Source organism: Triticum aestivum, chromosome 5A, assembly GCF_018294505.1.
Source record: "Triticum aestivum cultivar Chinese Spring chromosome 5A, IWGSC CS RefSeq v2.1, whole genome shotgun sequence".
NCBI classification, from domain to species: Eukaryota; Viridiplantae; Streptophyta; class Magnoliopsida; order Poales; family Poaceae; genus Triticum; species Triticum aestivum.
The window spans coordinates 130,418,891-130,445,323 of record NC_057806.1 but is presented as its reverse complement, the minus strand read 5'-3'; the positions used below and the strand labels follow the sequence as shown (position 1 = coordinate 130,445,323).

Sequence of the window (26,433 nt, the reverse complement as noted above, 5' to 3'; positions counted from 1 at the left end):
TGAACACCACATTGCACGACATATAGAACATATACACTATAGCAGAATATTGCATGGTAAAATTAGATAGCACAATTCACTATAATTTGTTAAGGAAGGGTAGTAGCTAGCAAACTGAACATGGGTCCTTATAGTGAGCTAATAAGACAAGCTACTCCTCATTTTCGGAGATATCAATGACGATTGGCTCCTTGGACATGGAAGAGGGCGAGGCCACCGCATCGTGGGTGCCCTCGTTGTAGTGGTGAGTTGCTTGAGCCGCTCCAGGCACCAACCTGCTGGCTCTCGAGATGAGGTAAGCACGTGCACGCTGAGAAAACACGTCATAGTCTTCATTGAAGGCACCGACGGTGTCCTCGAGAAAACGCCACGAACTGTCGTTTAAAGCAGCCAACCGTGTCGCGGCGTCGGCGCACGAGCCGTCAACGGTGGCCTCAACGGCGAGGTGCTCCTCCAAGATCTGGGGGTCGGCACGAATGGCAGCCATCGCGACCTCATTCGCGCGTGCGGCCGCGATTTGCTTCTCTGCTACCACATGCTCCTTGAGGTCCTGGCTATACTGTGTGCACCATGGCTTAGGCCAGCGCTTATTTGGTGGAGGGGTCGGTGATTTGGGTGGACGGTGTCGCGCTCGTGCCGGCGGTCGGGGCATGTGGGATGTGGAAGGAGGAGGAGGATGGGGGTCGGGTGTGGATTACCTGCCTGGATAGGCGAGGCCGAGCAGCGTGAAGGAGGGTCGCCGACGAGGAGGCGGTGGCGCTGCAAGCAAGGAGTGAAGGTTTCAACTTGGAAAGGAAGGCGGAAACAGGGGAAATGTGGCTTTTGGTAAGGGGGAGGGGCGGGGAGGTAGATATTTCTGCAGAAGCCGAAAATTTGGAATCGCTTCAGACAAAAAACTGGCGTGCAAAGTGTCATCAGACACGGTCCCTTATTCAGACATGGTCCGAAGATATTTTGTGTTGCATTTCACACTGTTGGTTATAATAAACTGTGTGGGATCTACTTGATTTTTGATCTTGATTTGAATTACATAATGGGGTCACAGCGGCCATGGACAGTGTTTGAATTGCTTGACCTTTTATCTGCAGTGATCATAAAAGAATTGGAATTATTCAGGGTTCGTTTGGACATTTTTATGCATTAAATGAGTTTTCAATGCATTTATGTGCATAATTCAAATTTGAACTACATGCACATGCTCCAGTGTATATAAATTAGTTGAAAAATCAAATCTTTGTCCTTGGGTGCATGCTTAGGTCCCATGCAAGAAATGGGAATGAATTTCAAGCACCATGGCACCGTTTATTGCCGGCAAAACATTAAGATGCCTGGTTTTTAAATTCTAGTAAATCCAAAACTCATCTGAAATTCATGAAACTTGGCATGCTATCATGGAGCAGCATCAACATGTCATGGTACAAATTTTGTCCCATTTGGGGCAGATTTGAGTATATGCTTCTCACAAACCGGAGCTTCTCACAACATGCATGATGGTTTTCGATAGGGAATGTCCCACCTTTGGGGACGAAACAATATCCATTGCCTCTTATTTCTTTCAAGTTTTTTTTCTCGTGTCAACATAGAACAACAGGAGTGTTGTATGATTTTTTGTGATTTTTTGGGGTTCGTTTGGACATTTTTATGCATTAAGTGAGTTTCCATTGCATTTATATGCATAATTCAAATTTGAACTACATGCGCATGCTCCAGTGCATATAAATTGGTTGAAAAATCAAATATGTATCCTTGGGTGCATGCTTAGGTCCCATGCAAGAAATGCGGATGAATTTTAAACACCATGGCACCGTTGATTGCCGGCAAAACATTGAGATGCCTGGTTTTTAAATTCTAGTAAATCCAAAACTCGTCTGAAATTCATGAAACTTGGCATGCTATCATGGAGCGGCATCAACATGTCGTGGTACAAATTTTGTCCCATTTGGGGTAGGTTTGGGTATATGCTTCTCACAAACCGGAGCTTCTCACAACAAGCATGATGGTTTTCGATAGGGAACGTCCCACCTTTGGGGACGAAACGATATCCATTGCCTCTTACTGCTTTCAAGTTTTTTTCTCGTGTCAACATAGAACAATAAGAGTGTTGTGTGATTTTTTGTGATTTTTCGGGATTCGTTTGGACATTTTTATGCATTAACTGAGTTTTCAATGCATTTATGTGCATAATTCAAATTTGAACTACATGCGCATGTTCTAGTGCATATAAATTGGTTGAAAAATAAAATCTATGTCTTTGGGTGCATGCTTAGGTCCCATGCAAGAAATGTGAATGAATTTCAAACACCGGGGCACCGTTGATTGTCGGCAAAACATTGAGATGCCTGGTTTTTAAATTCTAGTAAATCCAAAACTCGTCTGAAATTCATGAAACTTGGCATGCTGTCATGCAAGGGCACCAGGGATGTTGTGGTATTTTTTATGTCCATTTTGAGAGAAGGCGCACTTGAATAATGATAGCCAACAAAGGCATTTTGAAAAAAAATAGCTGCCACTTTAATATCTCAAATGTTTGTACAATTCAAACCGTGTGTGTTCGGTTAACCATTCACGTGACGCCACGTGTCTTGGTTTTAATGGATATAGGAGGTGTCATGTGGACAGCTGCTTGGCTGAACGGGAGGCGTACGAGCGCAGTCCGGTGCGCGGGCTCACCGGGAAGCGTACAAGCTATTCAACGCAGGATCTGTGCATCTCTTCAACGCAAATGGTTCAGATTGCGGTATGCAAATTAAAGCCAGACTTCGATGCTAAGCCAAGAGACACTGCGATTTGTCAAAATATGCAGCTAAAAATCAATATCACTATCTATTTTTTGAAACTAAAATTCAGTAATTAAGCATAGATTTCATTCATACTAGAGATTAAGCAGTCGTTCTCACCGGGAAGCGAGACAGCCTTGGACCGCCGCTCGCCTCGCTCCCACTGGTCTATATTAATGGCGCCGCCGAGCGGCCGCACCCCTCCGTCCTCGCCATACACACAATTCCTCTCTCTTCGCCCGCATCCTCGACGCCGCTCTGAGTCCTCAAAGCCGTCGGTGTACGAGGATGCCGCCGAAGCGCCCCATCGGAGGGAGTGGCGACGCCGGGGCTGCTGAAGCACCGGAGCACGACATGAATATGGAGACAGAGGTTCCCATCCCTGCCGACGAGGTGGAGAAGGAGGCTGCCAACAAGCGGAGAAGGGTCGAGAAAGAACCGCAAGCGACTCCAGCAGGCCTAGACTTCATCAACAACCTCCCTGATGATATGTTGATAGTCATCATATCCCTCCTCCCAATTCGAAATCGGGCGAGGACAGCCGCCGTTTCCCGGCGGTGGCGCACCCTATGGCTCCACACCCCTGTCGACCTCCTCCACGCCCACAAGCTCTGCCATGCCTATCGCCAAAGCTTGGATGTGTTCTCCCAGATCCTCGGCAGTCACCATGGCCCAATCAAAGGCCTTATCGTGGGCAAGTTCTGTTCCAATGGCAAGGAGCGAGCCAATCTTGACGAGTGGTTCCGATCCCGCGCCATAGATCAGCTCGAGAAGCTAAGTTATAATGATGGGCATATGAGCTTGCTGCCAACGTCCACGCTCCGCTTCGCGCCCACGCTGTGCCTCGCCAAGTTCATGAACTGCCATCCCCCCTTAATGATGCGCTTGCTCTTTTTCTACCACGACTGAAGCACCTCGAGCTCGTTGCCATTCGCATCCCAAAGGATGACATGGAGCGCCTGCTCCGCGGCTATACTGCACTCGAGTTCCTTCGTCTTCAGGTGTTGAATTGGTCGAGTACCTTGCACATCACCTCCAAGACTCTTCTCACTATTTATGTGTGTTGCTGGTGCTGCAACAAGAGATCACAAAAGCTGGACCACAATATGGTCATCTAGGACACACCTTCACTTGAGAGATTACTTGTAGTTGATCAACAAGGTCCAACAAGAATCAATGTCATTTCTGCGCCGAAATTGAAAGTGGTGGGCTACTCGTCTGTCAAATACTACAACTTTCAGGTACAACAGTCGCCTTATATACCTCTCCTTCTTGATATCAACGCTATTTCTATTTTTGAAGATGTATGTTCGTCTATCATCCAGCAAAGCTTCACCCAGACTCTAGGCACAGTGAAGGTCTTGGCTAGAATCTATCATCCCCAACCTGGACCAAGTTTTCAGTTGCTTGAGATGCTTTCCGTGCCTGAAGAAGTTGTATATCGAGGTGATGTTCCTTTCATGTTAAATGTTAACCATAAGGGAGTTCAATTTTTTGCACCTTTTCCCAAGTTTACAATGACTATGTACTACGATTTTTGAAGGAATTTTGCAGGATTTTAGGACATACACCCCCACCCCATATTGGTTGCTTCATTCATATGGTTACAATCGTCCATAAGCATTTCTCCTTTGGATTCATCTATACTAGTTTTTTTAGGGAATTTTTCATCCAATCCAACCTCTTGTGAAGAAGGCTACATGTTTCTAGATTGTAATAAAATTGATGCCCATGTTAATCATGACAGATCGAAGATGGCACGTTGGTGCATTTTACAAATCCTGCAAACCAAATGGGCGTGTAGCAGTGTTCAAAACTGCATGTAGGCACTAACACTTCTCTTCTTTTGCAGTGCATATTAGGCCCGATGGAAGATGTTGATAACGACAATCACATCGAATGCCTGGATCTGCATCTCTAAAATATTACTTTGAACTCCTACCAAGGGACCCCACCGGAGATTACACTCGCCATGTTCTTTCTTGCCAGAGCAAAGGTGCTGAGGGTACTGAGGTTGAACACGCATTTAATTAGGAAAGATCAATGGTATGATTATCAGAGGCGGCTGGTACTGCAGAATGGAAGTGCCTCCAAAAATGCCAAACTTTGTATTGGAAGAGCATATGGAAAAGCAATTGAAAGTTATTGTGTCAAACCCATACATGACTTATCAGCGGCTGATCCCTTTTCAGAAATTACCCAGTTTGCAATGTTTGCATTTGGGCGTTGTAATCTTTGAATTTGAACCTTGCAATATTTATGGTATTTGTTATATTGAACCATTTCTTTTCTCTTGTCTCAACGCAAACAGTTCATCCGGGTGAACCGCATGCCGTACATCGCACAAACCTTGATCTGGCTGACCGTTTCTTTTGTGTTGCCTAATCACAAACAGTTCATCCGAGTGAACTGTATGTTGTACATCGCACACACCTTGATCCGGTTGACCATTTCTTTTGTGTTGCCTAATCACAAACAGTTAATCCGAGTGAATCGTATGCTGTACATTGCACACACCTTCATCAGGCTGCCCGTTTCTTTTGTTCCACCTCATCCGAGTGAATCGATACTTGTTGACGAAAGATGGGTGCCTTCCAGGGCATACCCAAGCTTAAACGCTTGAGTCTCCTTGAATATTTACTTAGGGTGCCTTGGGCATCCCCCAGCTTGAGCTCTGGCCTCTCCTCCTTCTCCTCATATCGAGACCTCCTCGATCTTTGATCGCTCCATCCACACAAAACTCAACAGAAAGCTCGGTATGATCCCTTAGTATAATAAAGCAAATCACTACTTTAAGTACTGTTGCAAACCCATTCATATTTTGTTTTTTCATTGTAGCTACTGTATTATAACTTTCCCATGGCTTATACAACTGATAGAATCGATAGTTTCATCAAAACAAGCAAAACAATGCGTCAAAAACAAAATCTTTCTTAAACATGACAATCTGTAGCAATCTGAAAATCTACCATACTTCTGGTACTCCAAAAATTCTGAAAAATTGTGACAAAATAAACAATTTGTATAGCAATATTGTGCTAAAAGTTTTAGAAACTTTCGACGTTCCAGTAAAAAAATGTAAAATCGCGCACTACAACTGGAGTTTCTGGTTTTGCACCGCACATACCAACAAGCAATCTACTCATCCTAAAGGAAAACCTTGGCACAATAATTTTCCAATACAATGGATTTGGTCAAGGGGATAATTATTTTTGTTGAAAAGTTTCTGTAATCGAGATTCACACAATCTCCATGGCCATGAACAAAGTTCAAGGACGCCCCCCACTTCAACGGTGTTCGTCTTTCTCACTTTCACTTTTCTTTTTGTGAAGTTTTAAGTTCCCCTCTATGTTTTTTGTTTTTAAACTTAATAAAAGCACTCAACAGAATAAAATGACTATCTAAAACTTCCAGGTCCTCTCCCTGATAGCACTTTCTTTAAAGCCATTAAGCTAGGCATAAAGTGCTCAAGTAATGAATCCACCCGAATCCCAAGGTATATCAAAGCCAAATTTAATTAACAATGGTTTGGCATTTAGTAGTGAGCACAAAGCAACCTATGTAATTCAATGACGAAGACTAACTCTATTCCTATGCATCGGCATGTCATACAAGAACAATTCATGCACATCAAGTCAAGGCCAATGCATAGTATAAGTAATTTCTTGCAATTCTATCATGTTGGAAACATAGAGAGGCGGAGATGTAGTTCCTCTCTTATAATAATTGCAAGTAGGAGCAGCAAGCACATGCATATTATATTCATCAAAATCATCATGTGCAATGGTAAAAGGCAACCCATCAATGTAATCCTTAATAAGTGCAAACTTCTCCGATATAGTGTAATTGGGAGAATTCAAGAAGATAATAGGACTATCATGTGTGGGTACAATAGCAATAATTTCATTCTTAACATAAGGAACTATAGAAATTTCATCTCCATAAGCATAATTCATATTGGCATCTTGACCACAAGCATAGCAAGCATCATCAAAAAGGGATATTTCAAACGAATCAATGGGATCATAGCAATTATCATAACATTCATCCTTCAGTAAGCATGAAGGGAAATTAAATAATGTATGAGTTGAAGAGTTACTCTAATTAGAAGGTGGGCACATGTAGCTAATCTGCTCTTCCTCCTTTTGTTCTTCGCCCTCCTCCTCATCTTTTTCATCCAATGAGCTCACAGTTTCATCAATTTCTTCTTCCATAGACTCCTGCAAAATATTAGTCTATTCTTGAACAATGGAGACTTCCTCAATAAATATATCAATATAGGAATTGTATTTATAATTTCGTAGCAATATTTAAGGATGGCAAAATTTCCAGGTCTATAAACATCATCATCAAAAGCTTCATACTTTAAAAACAAAGATTCAATTTCATAAGCACTCTTAAAAGCAACAAATTCTTCTATTTGTTCCACATCATAATAATCATATCTACCATTGGCATAAGAAGCCAAGGTTCCATTATCATTAAATTTGCATGAAAAGGGAAGGTGTGGAGTGTTCATCCTAGAGCAACAAGTATAATCATATCTCTCGCATAAATTCCAAGCATACCAATGCAACATATCAATTTGATCCCATAATAGTTTCCCTTTTTGTGTCAAGTGATAATTCCTAAAGTATTCACGTTGATCCAACGTTACTCCCATTATCAAGTTGAATGGGGTTTTCTCGGGAATATCAAAGTAGTGCATAATATTTTTCACATAACGAGCATCGAGGGTTTTAGGAGAGTTCCCCATCTCCATGAGTAGCAAGTACCACTAAAAAAATTCGTGTTTCGTGTTCCATATACATAACTAAAGATAGAGAACAACTTAGAACAGAAAATAAAAACTACTTAGTGATAAAGCAAACAAGCACACACGAGAATATTCACCCCACGCTATTGCTCCCCGGCAACGGTGCTAGAAAAAGGTCTTGATAACCCACAAGTATAGGGGATCATTTGTAGCCTTCTTCGATAAATAAGAGTGTCGAACCCAACGAGGAGCTAAAGGCAGAATAAATATTCCCTCAAGTTCTATCGACCACCGATAAAACTCTACGCACACTTGACATTTTCTTTACCTAAAACAAGTATGAAGCTATTTTGCAAGTATAAAACTATGAGTACTTTGCGAGAATAAAACTACGAATAAATTGCAAGGTAATAAAAGTGGATAGCTTTTGTCAATAAGAAAGTCATTTGTCCCTAGGAAATCAATAACAAGACCGGTAATCATTCTTGCAATTTTACATGAGGGAGAGGCATGAGCTCACATACTTTCTCTACTTGGATCATAGGCACTTATGATTGGACCCCTAGCAAGCATCCGCAACTACTAAAGATCATTAAGGTCATGAAACCCAACGATAGCATTAAGTATCAAGTCCTCTTTACTCCCATACGCCATAACCCACTTATCCGCATTTAGGATGTTGTCACCCCCGCAACACTGACATTAAGCAAACCATGAACATATCGCAACACCCTACATCGGGGGCCCCTCCGTTTGCGCGACACGGAGGGCACCGCAGGACAGCACCATAATAAAATACAATCATACCAACCAAGATCATGATTAACCCATAGGACAAAACGGATCTACTAAAACATTATAGGGTAACCATAGATCATTGGAAATAATATATGGAGTTGAGCACCATGTTTAAGTAGAGATTACAGCGGGGAGAAGAGGTGTTACACCGCTGCATAGAGGGGGAGAAAGTTGGTGTTGACGGTAGCGAAATTGTTGATGTAGATCGCTGTCATGATCCTAGCCCTAGCCGTACTCCGGCACCATCGGGAGAAAGGGGGAGAGAGCCCCCCTCCTTCTTCTTATTCCTTGGCCTCCACCTAGATGGGAGGAGAGTTCCCCCTCTGGTCCATGTCCTCCATGGCGGCGGAGGGGCGCCCCTCCGAGATTGGTTCTCCCTCTTTGTTCTCTTCTGTTTCACGTTCCCTAGATCTGGCTCTTCACCGTTTCTTAAATTCCCGGAGATCCGCTACTCTGATTGCGCTGAAATTTTTACACGATTTTTTCCATAAATTATCTTTCTTGCGCCAGAAGAAGGGCCCCAACCGATTTTCGAGGAGGGCATAAGACACCTGGGCGCGCCAGGGGGTGCCCGTTGCGCCCTGGTGAGTTGTGGTCACAGTGGGCCCTCGTTTGCGTTGATTCCAAGTCCCAATCACATATATTTCAAAATAATTCTCCGTAAATTTTTATCGTGTTTGGACTTCGTTTGATATGGATTTTCCGCGAAACAAAAAACATGCAACAAACAGAAAAACTGGCACTGGGCACTGGATCAATAGGTTAGTCCAATAAATCATATAAAAAGTTGCCAAAAAGATGTGAAAGTTGTATAATGTTGGCATGAAACAATAAAAAATTATAGATACGACGGAGACGTATCAGCCATCAAGAGGACAGAGCCACGCGACGGTGCCCCATTGTCACCACCACCGCCCTTCCCGCCACTAGGCAGTCCCGCCAATTCTAGATGCCTCGAAAACAGTCTGCCACCACCGAGGCTCCACTCCCTACACTCCCCTAATTAAATACCGATGTCCGGCATCGTTCCATCCACGCCTCAGTCCATTGCTTCCACGCGCCGCGCAATCCAAATCTAGTTCAACCGCCATAGTGAGAAAGCTATAGACCGCAAGGATCTCCACGGGAGGTTTCTGCCCCCGGGCGGGCACCGGCGGCGGCGGGCTCCAACTCCGGCACGGGGGCCAACCCTGGCGCTAGCTTCTACTACGGCGCCCCCTCGGCGGGCTCAGGCTCCTACTCCGACTACTCCAAGCTCAAGCCCACGCCGTCTGAGCTGCCTCATAACCATCGGGAGCTCGAGGAGGAAGACACCGAGGAGGAGGTGTCCTTCAAGGCGATGCAGGAGCGCCTCGACGTATACGTCGTCGAAGATGCGGCCGAGGAAGATGATGTACCGGCTCCTGCATATGATGTCGTCGTGCTCATTGCCCAGGCCGAGGAGGTCCTGCGTGCGACGCAACAACAACTCGACCAGGCGGTGCTAGCCGCGTCTCTGTCGACGATGCATGCAGCCAAGCGCCGGGCAGCTGAAGAAGAGGCTGCAACTCGAGAGCGGAGGAGGGCGGCTACTTTGCGTGTAGCGGTCACCGTCGAGGCGGAAGGTGTGGGACCTGACATCGTCATCCTATCCTCCTCTGACGAAGACTAAAACAACGACGACGACGGCGCCATCGTCTTTTTGGATGATGAAGACAAGTAGCCTTCCATTTGTTGACACTGCCACCACTGGCCAGCAATCTAATGTCGCCCTTATTACAATAGCGTATTAGTGTAATGTCACTGTGTCAGTTCGCTGTATTAATTGTTGAACAAATCTAAGAACGTGGTTATTCAGTTTTATCATAATCTCTGAATCTCTAAATCTGTTGTGTTGTACTCCGCCACGTTCTATCTTTCTACTGTCATTGATTCGTGGGCCCTTTTGTAACATAAACACCGATGTGTCCTATCTCTCCATCATCACTGGCTCATGGGCCCTTCTGTATGGCAGTAAATATCAGGACAAAAAGGCTCAGCTATGACTATAAACAAACAGACGTACTCAACGGAAATGGTTCGCATGTTGCATAATCTAGTGTTGGTCCCGAGTTCGACCCCCCGCAATATATTGCACTCTTTTGTCCACATAAATCAGCCACTGGCATGTGGGTCCCACGGTGTCCCAGGCTTCTGTATATTTCAACATTTATTTACATATATACTAGACACCGACAGGTGGGTCCCGGATGATCCACGCATGAGTGTATGCGGCATGTAACGGTCAACTGCATTGACCCAACGAAAATGCTACCATTTGAGCGTTTTTTGAGTGTGCGGCGACTGTTGGAGGGGAAAAGCGAGGGACGTTTGTTGGATGAGGTAAAACTGATGAGTACGTACTAAGCAACCCGAGGGCACACAAATAGAATGCCCTAATCACTATCGGCGTCGTGCACGCAAAATCCAACGGTGCGGAGCAGCACGACGAGACGTGGTCTGGCCTTCTCATCTTCTTCTCAGTTAAAAAAACAAAACATGAGTATCTACATTTATTTACCCCCTCGAAAAGCCCGGTCCAGTGCCCCACCCCACGTCATCAACACCCCCCCGACCCCAACCGCTCTCTTCCCCTCGCGAGCGCCACCACCATTCGAAAACACAAGGAAGAACCCCTCGGGACTCACTACCCCACCCCACCACTGCAGACGAGTTCAACCCCAAACCCAACCCCAACCCGGCCTTCCTCCCCCACGCTCCATCTTCTCTTCTCTTCTCTCCCAGCGGACACACGGCAGTCGGTCGGCTCGTCGGGATAGGTGCTGGTTCGGGCCTTCTTGGACCAGGGACGATGGTGGCGACGGCGACCGCGACGAAGAGGGAGCTGGACCCGGCGGTAGCGGAGGGCGCGCTGCGGAATCACGGGACGGTGAAAGACATCGACGTGGCCGCCCGGCGGGCCCAGGAGGCAGGTGAGTCCGCGGGCACATGCGCGGATCGCGCTGAATGCGGGGCGGGAATTTAGTGATTTGACGTTCTTGGTTCGCTGGATGACTGGGGGTGGAGAAATGAGTGCCCGGGCGGGGAAACTCCCATCCCGATGTCACGGTGGCGTGATCTCGGCGTTTTGGCTTTTGATTTAGGCGAGATGTGCGGCAGTGACCAGATGCAGTTGAATTCAAATTTCATGGTGTGATCTGGGTCCCAAGTCAGTGGATAGTACCAGTAGTATCGCTCGCTATGCAAATTATACTGTGCCAAACTGCCAATTGTCTTGTTTACTTAGCAAATTATACTGCTGCGATGGTACCTAATGATGACACTGGGCCAGTTGTATCATTCGCTTTGCAAATTATACTACTGTGCTGGTTCATGAGGCAGTCCTTTCATAATTTTGTGGTAACCCAACACTGAGCATATGGACTTGTGTTTTAAAATAGATAATGTATGATGGTGATGGTTCTTAGTACAGTTGCTATGCATGATTGCTACAATATAGCGGCGCAATGTGAATTTATGATTTACCGGGGTTGAAAATGCAGCAAATAGACGGTATGATGCAGCCAGCTGGTTGCGAAGAACAGTCGGGATCGTGTGTGCAAGGGACCTGCCAGAAGAGCCCTCTCAGGAGGAATTTCGGCTTGGGCTGAGAAATGGAATTGTCCTTTGCAATGCACTGAACAAGGTCCAGCCCGGCGCCATACCTAAGGTAGTTGCACTTTCAGTACTTCTACTTTAGTTAGCTGCCATGCATGCTAATACACAGTGATGTTATACCCATACATTTTAGGTCGTGGAAGCCCGCACAGATACCGTTATGCCTGCTGATGGCTCAGCTTTGTGTGCATATCAGTACTTTGAGAATTTGCGCAACTTCCTTGTCAGTGTACAAGATATAGGGCTCCCTACATTTGAGCTGTCTGACTTGGAGAAGGTATTTTTTTTACATTTTTTATTGAGAGCTCATGCCATAAGTTCATTTAGCTTATAAATTCAGTATTCCTTAGTTGGATTTATGTCCTTATTGGTAAGGCACTTCAAATGAATTACAAAGTAAATGCTTGGGCTACTTTTCTGTGGCAAAAAGGTAACAATTTTATCTGCCAACTGGAACTCAGGGTGGCAAGGGTGTTCGAGTTGTCGATTGCATTCTTGCTCTGAAGTCATTCAGTGAAAGTAAGACAACAGGGAGACAGACTCCATGTAAATATGGCAGCATTACAAAGCCTTCGACGTCTGGAAAGCATTTCATACTCAAGAATTCTGATGCTTTTATGAATAAGTTAATGAGAAGCCACACAACAGAGCCAATCCAGAAAGTTTTAATAGCAGAGCAAAGCATAGAAACTGATTGTTGTCTGGAATCCACTGAGATGGTAAGTCTTATAATGGAATATCAGTTCCTATTTCACACTCAGTCATGTGATGTACTCCATAATGACATGTATCTCTTCCTTTGTAGACTACTTCAGAATCCCTTAACATGCTTGTGCGTACACTACTCTTGGATAAGAAACCAGAAGAAATCCCATTGGTTAGCCTACTTTCCTTAAATATATAGCTGATCGTCATGCAGCCGCTCTTGGTAGACATACAAAATGAAACCAAAGTCTTTGCCAACTTGCAGATTGTTGAGTCACTCCTGATTAAAGTTATTCAGGAATATGAGTGTCGAGCTGCAAACCGGCACTTGGTATGTTCCGTTCCACTATTATTGAGAAGATCAAGTTTATCCAAATATTCTTGGGCACTTTCTTAGTTGTATCACATAGAACTTTTATATGATGATGATATATAGTGCAAATTTACTAATTTGGAAAAAAATATCACAGGTGAATTGCATAGGTGACCTTAAAGGATCCGACCTATTTTCCAGACCAGAGAAACCATTGCCAGAAAAAACTTCCACCAGTAATCGAGTTAAGGTATGCTTGTTTCTTGCCATCTATTAGCCAGACATGTAGACAGTGAGCATTGCTTTTAAATTGGATGTCAACAACTATACATCCAGGCCTTGCAAAAAAAAAAAACACATTCAGTATTCAGGATAAATAAGTTTCTACATGGCCGGAGAGCTTTCATGTACTAATATGTTTCATTGTTTGTCAAACAAAATGAAGATGGGTGAAGAGAAGCCAAATCTCTTGAAGGTGACAGAAGAGGTCAGCTCTGTAGGTCGGAATGATGATTGTGCAGCTGAACAGTTCCAACCAGGGGCGGAAATAAGTATTGAATTACAACAGAAACGTATCCAGGTATTTCCTTTTGTTTTACATTCCTTGTTTGGTCTTCCCTAATCCGCATTTCGGTTGATCATATTTTCCGTTATTTGTGCATTCCTTGCTTGATCTTTTAACATAATATGCTCACTGTAGGAATTAAGAAATTCCCTTTCTTCTGTCAAGTCTGGAATGGAACAATTGAGAATACAGTACTCTGAAGATTTTACTAAAATTGGTAACCTATAACTGATTTTGCATCTATCAGTTTTTTTCCTACAAATCTATTTAAGAAACACCATATTTTACAACACATTATAACAGGTAGGCAGCTGTACATCCTCTCTAACGCGGCTTCTGGCTATCATAAAGTTCTTGAGGATAACCGCAAGTTGTACAACCAAATACAGGATCTTAAAGGTAACCATTTTTGGTGCTCAATGAAACAAGATATTAAGCATACTAGTCTACATCATAAATTTTGTTTGACTTTATCACCAGGAAATATTAGAGTGTATTGTCGAGTGAGGCCTTTTCTACCTGGACAAGCAAATTCCTCCAGCAGTGTTGCTGGCATGGAAGAAAGAACAATCACAATAATCACTCCCGCAAAATATGGAAAAGATGGAAGCAAATCTTTTACTTTCAACAAGGTCTTTGGCCCAGCAGCCACTCAAGGTTACATACTCTTGCATATGCTTACTCATAATTAGCTTGACTTTGATTGAGTACCGAACTTCAGTTCTCTTTTTATGAATACAGAGGAAGTCTTTTCGGATATGCAACCATTGATCCGTTCGGTTCTTGATGGTTTCAATGTTTGCATATTTGCTTATGGCCAAACTGGATCAGGGAAGACCTATACAATGGTAATAAGCTTTGTTAAAATATTATCTAAATATTCGTAGCACAAAGGTAAAAGAGCTAAGGCCATTCTTATGATGCTGTGCAGAGTGGACCTAATGTACTGAGCGAGGAAAGCGTTGGTGTCAACTACAGAGCACTAAATGACTTATTTAATCTTAAAGCACAGAGAAAGGGGACAATCAATTACGAATTTTTTGTGCAGATGATTGAGATCTACAACGAGCAAGTGAGAGATCTCCTTCAGGATAGTGGAAACAGAAGATATCCTTTTTTATATTAGAAAATTTTCTGTTGTTAATCTTGGATCTTAGCTATTTGAGGAATATCTTGAATCTCCTTAACGTTTAGCACATTAGAGATAAGAAATACTTCACAGAAAGGGCTTGCAGTTCCAGATGCGAGCATAGTTCCTGTCACATCGACCTCTGATGTTGCTGAACTGATGAATCAAGGCCAAAAGAATCGTGTGGTAGGTTCAACAGCCATTAACGACCGAAGCAGCCGCTCTCATAGGTTTGGCATCGACATACCTTGTTTATACTGAGTTTTTACCTGTATAGTTTAGCTTTATACTTATGACTGAAATTTACATGCAGTTGCCTGACTGTTCATGTTCAAGGACGTGACTTAACATCTGGGACAATCTTGAGAGGTTGCATGCATCTTGTTGATCTAGCCGGTAGTGAAAGAGTTGATAAATCTGAGGTTGTAGGAGATAGACTGAAGGAAGCACTGTACATAAACAAGTCACTTTCAGCACTCGGAGATGTGATCGCGTCCCTTGCCCAGAAAAACTCTCATGTCCCTTACCGCAACAGCAAGCTTACCCAGCTTTTGCAAGATTCTCTAGGTACTTTGCGAAGTTAATATCCTAAATTTCACTTTCTTGGTACCAAAATATACAATCTATGGGATAAACATTGTGTTGATGTTCAGGAGGACAAGCAAAAACATTGATGTTTGTGCACATAAGCCCTGAACCAGACGCTGTTAATGAGACAATAAGCACCTTGAAATTTGCTGAACGAGTTGCCTCTGTTGAGCTGGGCACGGCAAAAGCGAATAAAGAAGGTGGTGAGGTTAGGGAGCTGAAAGGACAGGTACGTACTTATTCTTGATTTCTTGTTTCTGTGACTTAGCTGTAGGTAGCACCGTGCCATTGCCATTGAGATGTATAAGAAACTTATGTTCTTTTGTGCATTTTAGATTGCTTGCCTCAAGGCAACACTGGCTAAGAAGGAAGGAGAACCAGAGAACATTCAGAGCACACAGTCAAGCCCAAACATATACGGAATCAACAAAGGCAATGCAACACCTGTATTCCGAAAAAACAGGCAGCCAATGGAAGACGTTGGAAACCTAGAGGTGACTCTTTTCTAGCCATCTCAGCTCTTTCTCTTGGATATCACAAAAATTGTATTAATTTGACAGAATTCATGTGTTCTAATTGCGGTATCAACCTCAGAAAAAATATTGTCAAATATTATCTACAGGTAGACCCATAACTTGAGGACAGTGAAACCCTTCTAAGATAGAAATGTCTTTTGAAAAAAGCTTGCTACTAAGCGGACTTATTTTGTAGATAGTTTGTAGATATAGGTCTTAAATTTAGAAAAGAGATTGGATTGGTCAGATTTCTCCAATTGAGAAAACAGAAATTGTACCGTAAGTATCTTTTAATCTTAATCTTCTTGACATGTGGAACTCTAATATAGGTTCAATGTATATTTTCTTCCTTTTTTTATTAGGTCCGGAACAATGTCACTCCGATGCAAAAAGCGCTAAAGTTTGATATTCCTGGCTCTGGCATCCACGTCGAGCATAACTCGCCTAACTCGGTCAAGAATTGCTGGGTTGATAACGCAGCTGTTGGTGACAACCAATTCGAGAATAGCAATTCTGTTCGAGAGCAGGAACCTAATCTCACCACTCACACCCTGCTTCCGAATTTGTTCTATCAAAGATACACTCCGGGGCCGCAAAAGGGTAGGGTTGAATCAGTACCAGGCGAGGAGTCGGACGAATTTAATGGTGTTACCAACAGCTGTTCCTCGGACCAGGACATGGTGATGTCAGCCAGTGGCCGGAAAGTAGTTGGCATTACCAATGGAGGCGTTTCAAATAAAAAGAAGCCTAGGGAAAAGAATGAAAATAATATGACAACGAGGTGAGGCCAGCTGCTATTTAGACTCAAATGAAACTATTCTTTGCACATGATTAGGTCGCTTTAACCTGTTCTTCTGGTTTTGAATAACTCAGGAGTACAAATCCAACATGCAAGTCACCACCACAATCGCAGAAAAGACTACAAACACCAGTCAGGAGCTCTGTGCAAAAAACACCTACCAAGAATGGCAAACAACTTTTGAGTGGCACAGATGGAAGAAGAACTCCAAGTGGAAAGACTAACACTGTAAAGTAATGAATCAATGCGAAGGTGGTTTTTTCTGCCATCATCCTCGTCTGTGCATGGCATTGTGCTGGCAAATCAGAGCAACAAAAAGCTTTTCAAAAGAATTATCTTCTTGAAGCTCCTTGGAAGGATCAACAGTGTGGAGTGATTTACATCCACTGGATGGATCATTTTATTACATTGAATATAGATGGAAGATCTTCAAGAGGACAGAAAGAAGATAAACATGAAGGGAATTTCATATTTGGGATGTGTACGTCCTCCACACTAGAAATTACTGTTGTACCAATTGTTCATGAGCGCTGCACCTTGTAAGTAGTTGCTTCTAATAGACAGGCTAGCCATGTTTATAGCATCTTTTTACTTGATCTCTTCTATAGCAAGTATCGAGCTAAGCAGACAACTTTTCCACGGCATTTAATAAAAGCACCTCACTTCATTTTAAAAGGATTGTCTCTAATGAACTTCAGGAGCAAGAGTGAAGAAATTGCATGTCTTTTACATGGTCTGACTCCTGTATTCATAAATAACTAAGATATAGAAATATTTATTTATATATCTGTTGCTAACAAATCACAATACAAGCTCCACACATTGTTCTGTCACAACTAAGATCCAGATATATTTACTTGTGTATACTGTTGCTAACAGATCAGAATACAAGCTCCACACATTGTTCTGTCACAATACTGCTATTTTTAACTAACTAGATTATTAGATTATATACTTCATCAATATTATGGAGTACAACATCAAGATGGATCCTTGATCCGCACATTGTTCTGTCACAACTGTTATCCACACTATTCAGCAGGGTCATGTTGTTGGTACCAGCCTTGCCCTTCCCGGGGGACTATGCAGACCCCTTCTCGAAGCTCTGGAGAGTCGCCCTACAGATGCTAGCTTCAATGCTGCCTTGATCTTAACCCACTTGCGTGGCGACAAAGGTGTCGCTGCCCCTTCACTGCTAAAAAACTGAGAAATGAAGCGTTGTATGAGCTGATCATTTTCCACCGAGTCAAAGCTGTTTGTTCTTGATGGCTGTAAGCCAGCAAAAACTTGATTTGATTGATTTAGTGTTTGGCCATTGCATAGTAGGTCAGGTTGCTTGCTGAAACTCTCCCCTGCAGATGTCATCCAGAACTAATAAGATCCAAAGCAAGTCACCATCAAATATCAGGTAATTAGCAGTAAAGGTAACGTTTCAGAGTAATTACTGCTGCTTGTAAGCTGGGAGTGAGGCTGCATAGAATCCATGGCTGTATCCGTAGACGTTAAACTACCGACAGGGAAGCTCTGCAGGCGCAAAAGATATTTGATTTTGTTCAGTTTAAGAGTATCCCAATGAATTGTTCAGTTCCAATTTATATCCAGAGTCACTTTTGATAGAGATTACTTCCAAAAGTAAATGTCACCATGCTTGCACAGGAAAAAGTTATCTTACACTGTATGATTGTTCAGAGAAATGAGAATGGCTCTGTCCATGCTGACCAAATTGCATAACAACCTGACCTGCCTGAATGTTGTAATGAGCAATAGCAGAAGTTTCAGCATCTGGACCAAAATCTCTTCTTTCAATATTTGGTATACGTAGCTGTGTGATTCTTGGTCGAGGTAAGAAAGTTCCTTGGCTTGGATCATATGGTGTAACTTTGTTGGTGACTATTTGATGGCTAACATCATTGGAAGTCTGACCCTGCAGAAATCTTGACATATCCACTGAAGCCTGCATGAAAATTGATGACAGCGTCTTAGAGCAACCTCTATATGTTTCTTATCATTTACCATAGTTTATGCTTGAAGCATTACTACTTACATCAGTTGCTTGTTGGAAAGAACATAATCTCTCCTTTGATTGAAGTCCTTGACTAGTCAAGAAGTCTCCTTGAAACCTACTGTGCTGACCTGCCAACGAATTAACATCAACGATTGATGTTCTTAAGGAATTATTGCAGTTAGTGAATGGAACTCATAGAACAGGCAAGATGGTACCATAATTCAGTATCTGCTGATTTTGAAGAGCATTACTCAACCCAGAAGCACCCTTTGCATGAAACTTATGAAGTGGTACAGGACAGTTGTTGATCATAATATGATCATACTGAACATCCTTAATATTCTCATAAGCCTTTTGCTTCAGAGTCTCGACTAAATTCTGTGAATAAAGAACGTTAAATGTTAGAGCATTAGTGAGAAAATCTGCTATCTGAAGCAAGTGAGGATAAAGCACCTTCTCTGGTTGGTGAATCTTATCTAAGGGCTTGTAACAATCACCAAATTTCACCCCAACAAGCTGAAGTATGGCATCAAAGAAAAATTCCATGTTGGTTTCCTTAATTTCATGCATGTAAAGAGTGTCGCCAACTTCGCACGTCATGGCATGTCCTATGATGGCTTTCCAAGCTGCTGGTGACATCTTGGGGAAAGTCTAGAGGTAGAGGAGAAACCGAAAGAACTTGTTAGTCCAATTTCAGCAACTTTGTTTTACAAAAGCAGCATGCAGTATTTTTTAGTTAGTACTCCGATATAAACATAGAGCCTTTACCTTCAATAGCTTCTCTTCATTCTTTACATAAGAGTGTAATAACTTCTGCACAGTATCAATTCCACTGTTTGACAACGCCTGGTGGTAAGCCCCTTTCCTACCAATCTTTTTCAAACGCCAAACTTCGTCGCCCAGCTTAGGTGGGTAGTGCTTTTCAAATCCTACAAAAGCAGCAAGACGCACATGATCGGTCTCAGCTCCAAACGAAGAAGACACATTTGTGAAGAAGAAAATAAAACCAAATGAAAAGCTTCAATGTAAGGCAAATAGGCATTACCCTCCACCCTGCGCTCTTTCACGCGGAAAGGCTCGGTGATTCCTTCAAGAACCCTCTCTCCAGAGGCATTGACAAGCCTCAGCCCTAGCCTGAACTTCTTAGTGCTTGTGAAGCTGGAGTTATCAGTGAAGTTAGCACTTCCAAGAAAAGCTTCCCCTCCACTGAGCTTCAGCGTCAGATCACCGTTGAGGAGTTTTGCGCTTTTCTCTCGGCCCCATACTATATGCTTGCTGAATTCCTCAGGAGTCCAGCATTCCTCTTTTTTAGCATTGAAGTTGCCATGGAGGACTACAACCTCAACCCTAACCGAAGAAAGATGACCAAACCTGACAACGTTTTTCTGGTCGTTTTCGAGGTTTTCAACCATGGCCACCTTAAGGGCCGACCCATCCTTGGCTTCTAACTTCATCATGGTGTAAACAGGTTTTAGATCATTCAAGAACGTGAGCTGATACCTCGGACGCTGGCTCTGGCCAACTAATAGCCTACATATATAGCTCAAAAAATTAGCATCAAAATTGAGCAAATGGAAGCATATTGATGCAGCTTAGCATGTACTACTACTTGAAGACCAGTGAGACCTACTTGAAACATTTTGTAAAATGGAATCTAGTTTTATGGCAAAGGAGAAGTGTATCTCTCACCTTGGAGGTGCTGCTGCTGCTGCTGCTGCACTGAATTGTCTGAACATGGCTTTCTCTACCTCCTCCGAAACCTGAAATATGCAGATGTGAAAAAGGTTGTAATTTTTACAGATGATATTAAGAAGGAAAAAAAAGAGTATCAAGAACAGCATATGCTTGGCCTTTAGCTGTTATAAATGTCGATATATCTATCGCGGCATGTCACAACGTTTCACAAATGAATAATAGGCCTTTCTTTTAGCTGTTCCTTGGAACAGTTTCTCTGAAGAATCCTTCCTTCACAGTCATCAGAAGTTCTAGCCTAGACAAAAATTCTCATAAATAAATCAAAAGGCATAGCGAGACAGGAAGAGGTTTGTTTGACCAAGTGCTTACCACTCTCCGAACCATATTGCTGAACATGGTCATGAACTCCTCCCCTTTGACCCCTCTGAAGCCAAACACTCCCAGACCCATGGTCCTCCCCCTCACATGCCTGCCACCCAAAAAACACGGGACCTTCAGATCAGCCCAGGATCGCATATAAACAAGGTAAGTTGACCAGGCGTCGGAGACTCACATGACGAGCGATCTCCAACGCTTGGAAGGTCGGGAGAGCTCGCCGCCGCCGTCGGAACCGTCGCCGGAACATGGACGGGGCCGCTTGGAAGAAGCCATTGGGGAAGAAAGGGAAGGAGGAGTCCATTGGCAGGGGGGCTGATATAGAGGAGGAGGAAGGGGGCAAGAAATGGAGGGAAACCCGCAGGAACAAGCTGAGAAAGTTCCCTAATCTCAGCTTCTTTGGTTTTTCTCGGGCCAAGACGGGGATTTTCTCGGGCCAAAGTAAAACAGGCAAATAATCCAAGCCCCGGCCAAAAACAAGACGTGGCAGCGTTTGAGTTGCCTACGCTTTTAGTGCAACACTTGACTTGTGATTGTCAACGGCGGATCCGTTTCTTCTTTGGTACTTTCGCCTTGCGTTTTGTGGCAGTGCGTTTGGACGTTTCTTTTTGTTGTTCTTCTTTCCTTTGTAGTTGACGACAACAGGCAGCTCAATGTACATATTTTCTATTTTTCATTTTTATTAATGAAGTTATATACCGCCGGAACTTCCTCTGCAGTTCTTAACAAGATTATTACACTGACGCTGGACCCCTGTTACAAGCCGGGCTGACAAGGCGTAGAAACCTGCATGCCGGGATCTTCTTGGAAGCACCATCGTGGTGGGGAAGGTTCGCTGAGCGGATCGGTTCATGGCCATGAACCGCCGCAACGCGACTAGTACATATCTGAACTGTCCGCTCACTTCCTTCGCTAGTGTTTGCTTAGAGCATCTACATCCGCATATGATAAATATAACCCCTCAAATGTTTGCGGACACGTCCGGATGCGTCCACAGACAGTGACCGGACACTCTTTAAATTAGCACAACTGTATTTGGACATCTTATACTAGATTCTCAAATCCATACAAAAACATGCAAATAACAAAACCTACGCACTACGTACAGATCTAGCTACTCCTCGTCGGAGATGTCGACAATCTCCATGTCCGGCTCCAGCAGCATGGGCGTGAGCTGCAGCTCCCGAGCCTCTGGCGCCTCCGGCTGCTTCGCTCCGGCCTCTTTCTCCTCTATCTTCGCGTCGAGTTCGGCGAAGAGCGCATTGGTCGCAGTGGCGAAGCCACATGTAAGCTGGGTAGTCAATTGACTACCCAGCTTTTTGATAAAATCAATGTATACATGTATATATCTTGCAAAAAATAAATAAATTCATATATCTGACAACACAACTTTAAATTGACTACACTGCATTGAACTTCTGGCACCGCCACTGGTTGGTCGCCACCTGCTACCGCCGGAGGAACTGCCGGTTTGGCTTCACGATGGCCTGCTGCTCCGCCATCTCTGCGGCTTGGGCGACGGCGGACTCCACCTCCGCCATGTTGAAGCCCTGCTCCGGTAGATCGGCCTCGTCCACCTTCGGATCCGCCTCCTCCATCGACTCCGGCAGTGGCTCTCCCTCGTCCTCCTCCGGCTCCGGCGAGTCCGGAGGCAGCCTGGCAGCGATGCCGGCGGCGCGCCTTGCCTGGATCTCCTCTGTGATCTGCCTTCGGTGTGAGCATAGTGTACATGGTGATCAGCCGTCGGACTATGGCAATGCCGGAGAGCGGGGGAGAGGAGGCGGACGGGCTCGGGTGGCGACGCGGAGAGGGACGAGGTGGATGGGCTAGAGTTGGGGGACGTCGGCCGGCTTAAATAGGTGGCTTTGGCCTCGGGCGACAAGCCGGAGCGGCGCCACGCAACGTTCACACCGCGACAACGGATGAGGCGTCCGTCGGACCGCCGGGTTTCTGGGCATTTCCGCGTGGGACCCCATCGTCAGTCCTACGTGGCGGACGCGCCCGAGCGCTCCCGGGCGCCCCCATTGTTGTTGTGAAATCGCGGCAGATGCCATAAGATGGTTAAAAGTGGGGGCTATGTGAGGACGCGGGTGGGTTCCAAAGGCGAGGTCGGTACGCGCGAGAGTGAGACTCAAGACGTGCCCAAGTTTGGGGCCCTTCGGGGGAGGTAACACCCCTAGTCCTGCCGAAATAGTATGATATGCAGAAGGGCTACAATGGTGCTCCTAGAGCTGTTTGGTGGAGGAGGAAGAAGCTAGATCTCCTTCTTGCCTTCCATGTGTATGTGTGTGTGTGTTCTACTGAGGTCGCTTAGAGAGCATATGAGGTCGCCCCCTGCATGGAGGGCTCCGGCGGGGTCTTATAGGCCGACCCCCAGGGTTACAAGGGTAAAACTACACAGGAGCGAGGCCCTGGTGTCATAGTCTGGAGCTTCGTGAGAGGCGGGTGAAGGAAATATGCCCTAGAGGCAATAATAAAGTTGTTATTTATATTTCCTTATATCATGATAAATCTTTATTATTCATGCTAGAATTATATTAACCGGAAACTTAATACATGTGTGAATACATAGACAAACAGATTGTCACCAGTATGCCTCTACTTGACTAGCTCGTTGAATCAATGATGCTTATGTTTCCTAACTATAGACATGAGTTGTCATTTGATTAACGAGATCACATCATTAGAGAATGATGTGATTGACTTGACCCATCCGTTAGCTTGGCACAATGATTGTTTAGTTTGTTGTTATTGCTTTCTTCATATACATGTTCCTATGACTATGAGATTATGCAACTCCCGAATACCGAAGGAACACTTTGTGTGCTACCAAACGTCACAACATAACTGGGTGATAATTGTTGGGGAACGTAGTAATTTCAAAAAAATTCCTACGCACACGCAAGATCATGGTGATGCATAGCAACGAGAGGGAAGAGTATCGTCCACGTACCCTCATAGACCGTAAGCGGAAGCGTTATGAGAACGCGGTTGATGTAGTCAAACGTCTTCACGATCCGACCGATCCAAGTACCGAACGCACGACACCTCCGAGTTCAGCACACGTTCAGCTCGATGACGTCCCACGAACTCTGATCTAGCAGAGCTTCACGGGAGAGTTCCGTCAGCACGACGGCGTGATGACGGTGATAATGTTGCTACCGACGCAGGGCTTCACCTAAGAACCACTACGGTATGATCAAGGTGGATTATGGTGGAGGGGGGCACCGCACACGGCTAAAAGATCAACTGATCAACTTGTGTGTTCTAGGGTGCCCCCTGATAACCCACAAGTATAGGGGATCAATTGTAGCCTCTTTTGATAAGTAAGAGTGTCGAACCCAACGAGGAGCTAAAGGTAGAACAAATATTCCCTCAAGTTCTATCGACCACCGATACAACTCTACGCACGCTTAACGTTCGCTTTACCTAGAACAAGTATAAAACTAGAAGTACTTTGTAGGTGTTTTTGGATAGGTTTGCAAGATAATAAAGAGCGCGTAAATAAAAAGTAGGTGCTGTTTAGATAAAGAAACAATAAAGTTAGTATAGCGAGTGTGGAAAAGTGGTGTTAGGAGTTGCGAAATTGTCCGTAAGCAATTGACTACTTTACTAGACTGATAGCAAGTTTTATGTGGGAGAGGCCACTGCTAGCATGTCATCCTTGACTTGGAATTCTATGCACTTATGATTGGAACTATTAGCAAGCATCCGCAACTACTAACGTTCATTAAGGTAAAACCCAACCATAGCATTAAGATATATTGGACCCCCTCCAATCCCGTATGCATCAATTTCTATGCTAGGTTGAAGCTTCTGTCACTTTTGCCCTCCAATACATAGTCCTATCAACATACAACTAACCCTATGGCGTGATCCACGCGCGTGCTCATATGATGGGCACCAAAGGACAGCAACATAACCACAAGCAAATTAAACCAATCATAGCAATTCATCAACCACCGATAGGACAACAAAAATCTACTCGGACATCATAAGATGGCAACACATCATTGGATAATAATATGAAGCATAAAGCACCATGTTCAAATAGAGGGTACAACGGGTTGTGGGAGAGTGGACCGCTGTAGATAGATGGGGGAAGGTGATGGAGATGTTGGTGAAGATGATGGAGGTGTTGGTGTAGATCGCCGTCACACGATGATGGCCCCGGCGGCGTTCCGGCGCCATCGGGAGAGAGGGGGAGAGAGAGCCCCCCTTCTTCTTCTTCTTCCTTGACCTTCTCCCTAGATGAGAGAAGGGTTTCCCCTTTGGTCCATGGCCTCCATGGCGGCGGAGGGGTGAGATCCCCTCCGAGATTGGATCCGTCTCTCTGTCTCTCTCTGTTTCTGTGTTGGCTGATTCTGCCCTTTCACCGTTTATTAAATTCCCGGAGATCCATAATTCCGATTGGGCTGAAATTTTGACACGATCTCTATCCGGATATTGGCTTTCTTGCGGCGAAATAAGGGCACCAACCACCTTACGGGGTGGCCACAAGGGCCCAGGGCGCGCCTGACCCCCTGGGGCGCCCCCTGCCTCGTGGCCCCCTCGGGCATCGTCTCGCGTTGATTCTTCTTCCCAAAAATCATATATATTCTAGAAAAAATCTCCGTCAGTTTTTATCCCGTTTGGACTCCGTTTGATATGGATTTTCTGCGAAACAAAAACATGCAACAAACAGGAACTGGCACTGGGCACTGGATCAATATATTAGTCCCAAAAAATAGTATAAAAAGTTACCAAAAGTATAAGAAAGTTGTAGAATATTGGCACGGAACAATAAAAAATTATAGATACGACGGAGACGTATCAGCATCCCCAAGCTTAATTCCTGCTCGTCCTCGAATAGGTAAATGATAAAAAAGATAATTTTTGATGTGGAATGCTACCTAGCATAATCTTGATCATGTAATCTAATCATGGCATGAATATTAAGGCACGAGTGATATAAAGCAATAGTCTATCATTTGACATTAAGACGATAATACTTCAAGCATACTAATAAAGCAATCATGTCTTTTCAAAATAACATGGCCGAAGAAAGTTATCCCTACAAAATCATATGGTCTGGCTATACTCCATCTTCACCACACAAAATATTCAAATCATGCACAACCCCGATGACAAGCCAAGCAATTGTTTCATACTTTTGGCGTTCTCAAACCTTTTCAACTTTCATGCAATAGATGAGCATGAGCCATGGATATAGCACTATAGGTGGAATAGAATATGATGGTGGAGGTTGTGTGGAGAAGACAAAAAGGAAGAAAGTATAACATCGATGCGGCTAATCAATGGGCTATGGAGATGCCCATCAATTGATGTCAATGTGAGGAGTAGGGATTGCCATGCAATGGATGCACTAAGAGCTATAAGTGCATGAAAGCTCAAACTAAAAACCAAATGGGTGTGCATCCAACTTGCTTGCTCATGAAGACCTCGGGCATTTGAGGAAGCCCATCATCGGAATATACAAGCCATGTTCTATAATGAAAATTCCCACTAGTATATGAAAGTGATAACTCAAGAGACACTCTATATGAAGAACATGGTGCTACTCTGAAGCACAAGTGTGGTAAAAGGATATTAACATTGCCCTCCTCTCTTTTTCTCTCATTTTTTTGTTTTTTTGGTGGGCTTCTTTGGTCTCTTTTTTATTTGGGCTTCTTTGGCTCTTTTATTTTGATAACCTCACATGGGACAATGTTCTAATAATGATGATCATCACACTTTTATTTACTTATGTAACGCCCTCGATGCGGCTATATCTCCTA

General features: G+C 44.0%; 2 protein-coding genes across 4 annotated transcripts; one reads left to right on the top strand and one right to left on the bottom strand.

Annotated features, from left to right (window-relative positions):
- Positions 1-10,930: 10,930 nt before the first annotated feature.
- LOC123102616 (kinesin-like protein KIN-14Q) lies at positions 10,931-17,256 on the top strand. The gene is made up of 19 exons (XM_044524026.1): positions 10,931-11,282; positions 11,853-12,019; positions 12,101-12,244; positions 12,429-12,686; positions 12,773-12,844; positions 12,938-13,003; positions 13,143-13,235; positions 13,431-13,565; positions 13,686-13,767; positions 13,854-13,949; positions 14,031-14,207; positions 14,292-14,398; positions 14,482-14,657; positions 14,748-14,909; positions 14,993-15,246; positions 15,333-15,496; positions 15,603-15,761; positions 16,145-16,563; positions 16,656-17,256. The coding sequence occupies exons 1-19, from the start codon at positions 11,162-11,164 to the stop codon at positions 16,816-16,818; spliced, it is 3,015 nt and encodes a 1,004-aa protein (XP_044379961.1). The 5' UTR covers positions 10,931-11,161; the 3' UTR covers positions 16,819-17,256.
- An 84-nt stretch (positions 17,257-17,340) lies between these two features.
- On the bottom strand, positions 17,341-21,084 carry LOC123102617 (calmodulin-binding protein 60 C). Of its 3 annotated transcripts, none has more exons than XM_044524027.1 (11): positions 20,835-21,084; positions 20,651-20,750; positions 20,276-20,346; positions 19,632-20,116; positions 19,355-19,515; positions 19,040-19,237; positions 18,802-18,964; positions 18,626-18,714; positions 18,254-18,535; positions 18,027-18,105; positions 17,341-17,933 (listed from the first exon to the last, which is right to left on the bottom strand). In XM_044524027.1, exons 1-11 carry the CDS (start codon positions 20,930-20,932, stop codon positions 17,626-17,628), a joined length of 2,034 nt encoding a protein of 677 aa, XP_044379962.1. In that variant the 5' UTR covers positions 20,933-21,084; the 3' UTR covers positions 17,341-17,625. The 3 variants fall into 3 exon arrangements, with proteins under 3 accessions (XP_044379962.1, XP_044379963.1, XP_044379964.1); XM_044524028.1 differs by having other exon boundaries at positions 20,276-20,576; positions 20,835-21,019; XM_044524029.1 differs by having other exon boundaries at positions 20,276-20,571; positions 20,835-20,850.
- Positions 21,085-26,433: the final 5,349 nt, after the last annotated feature.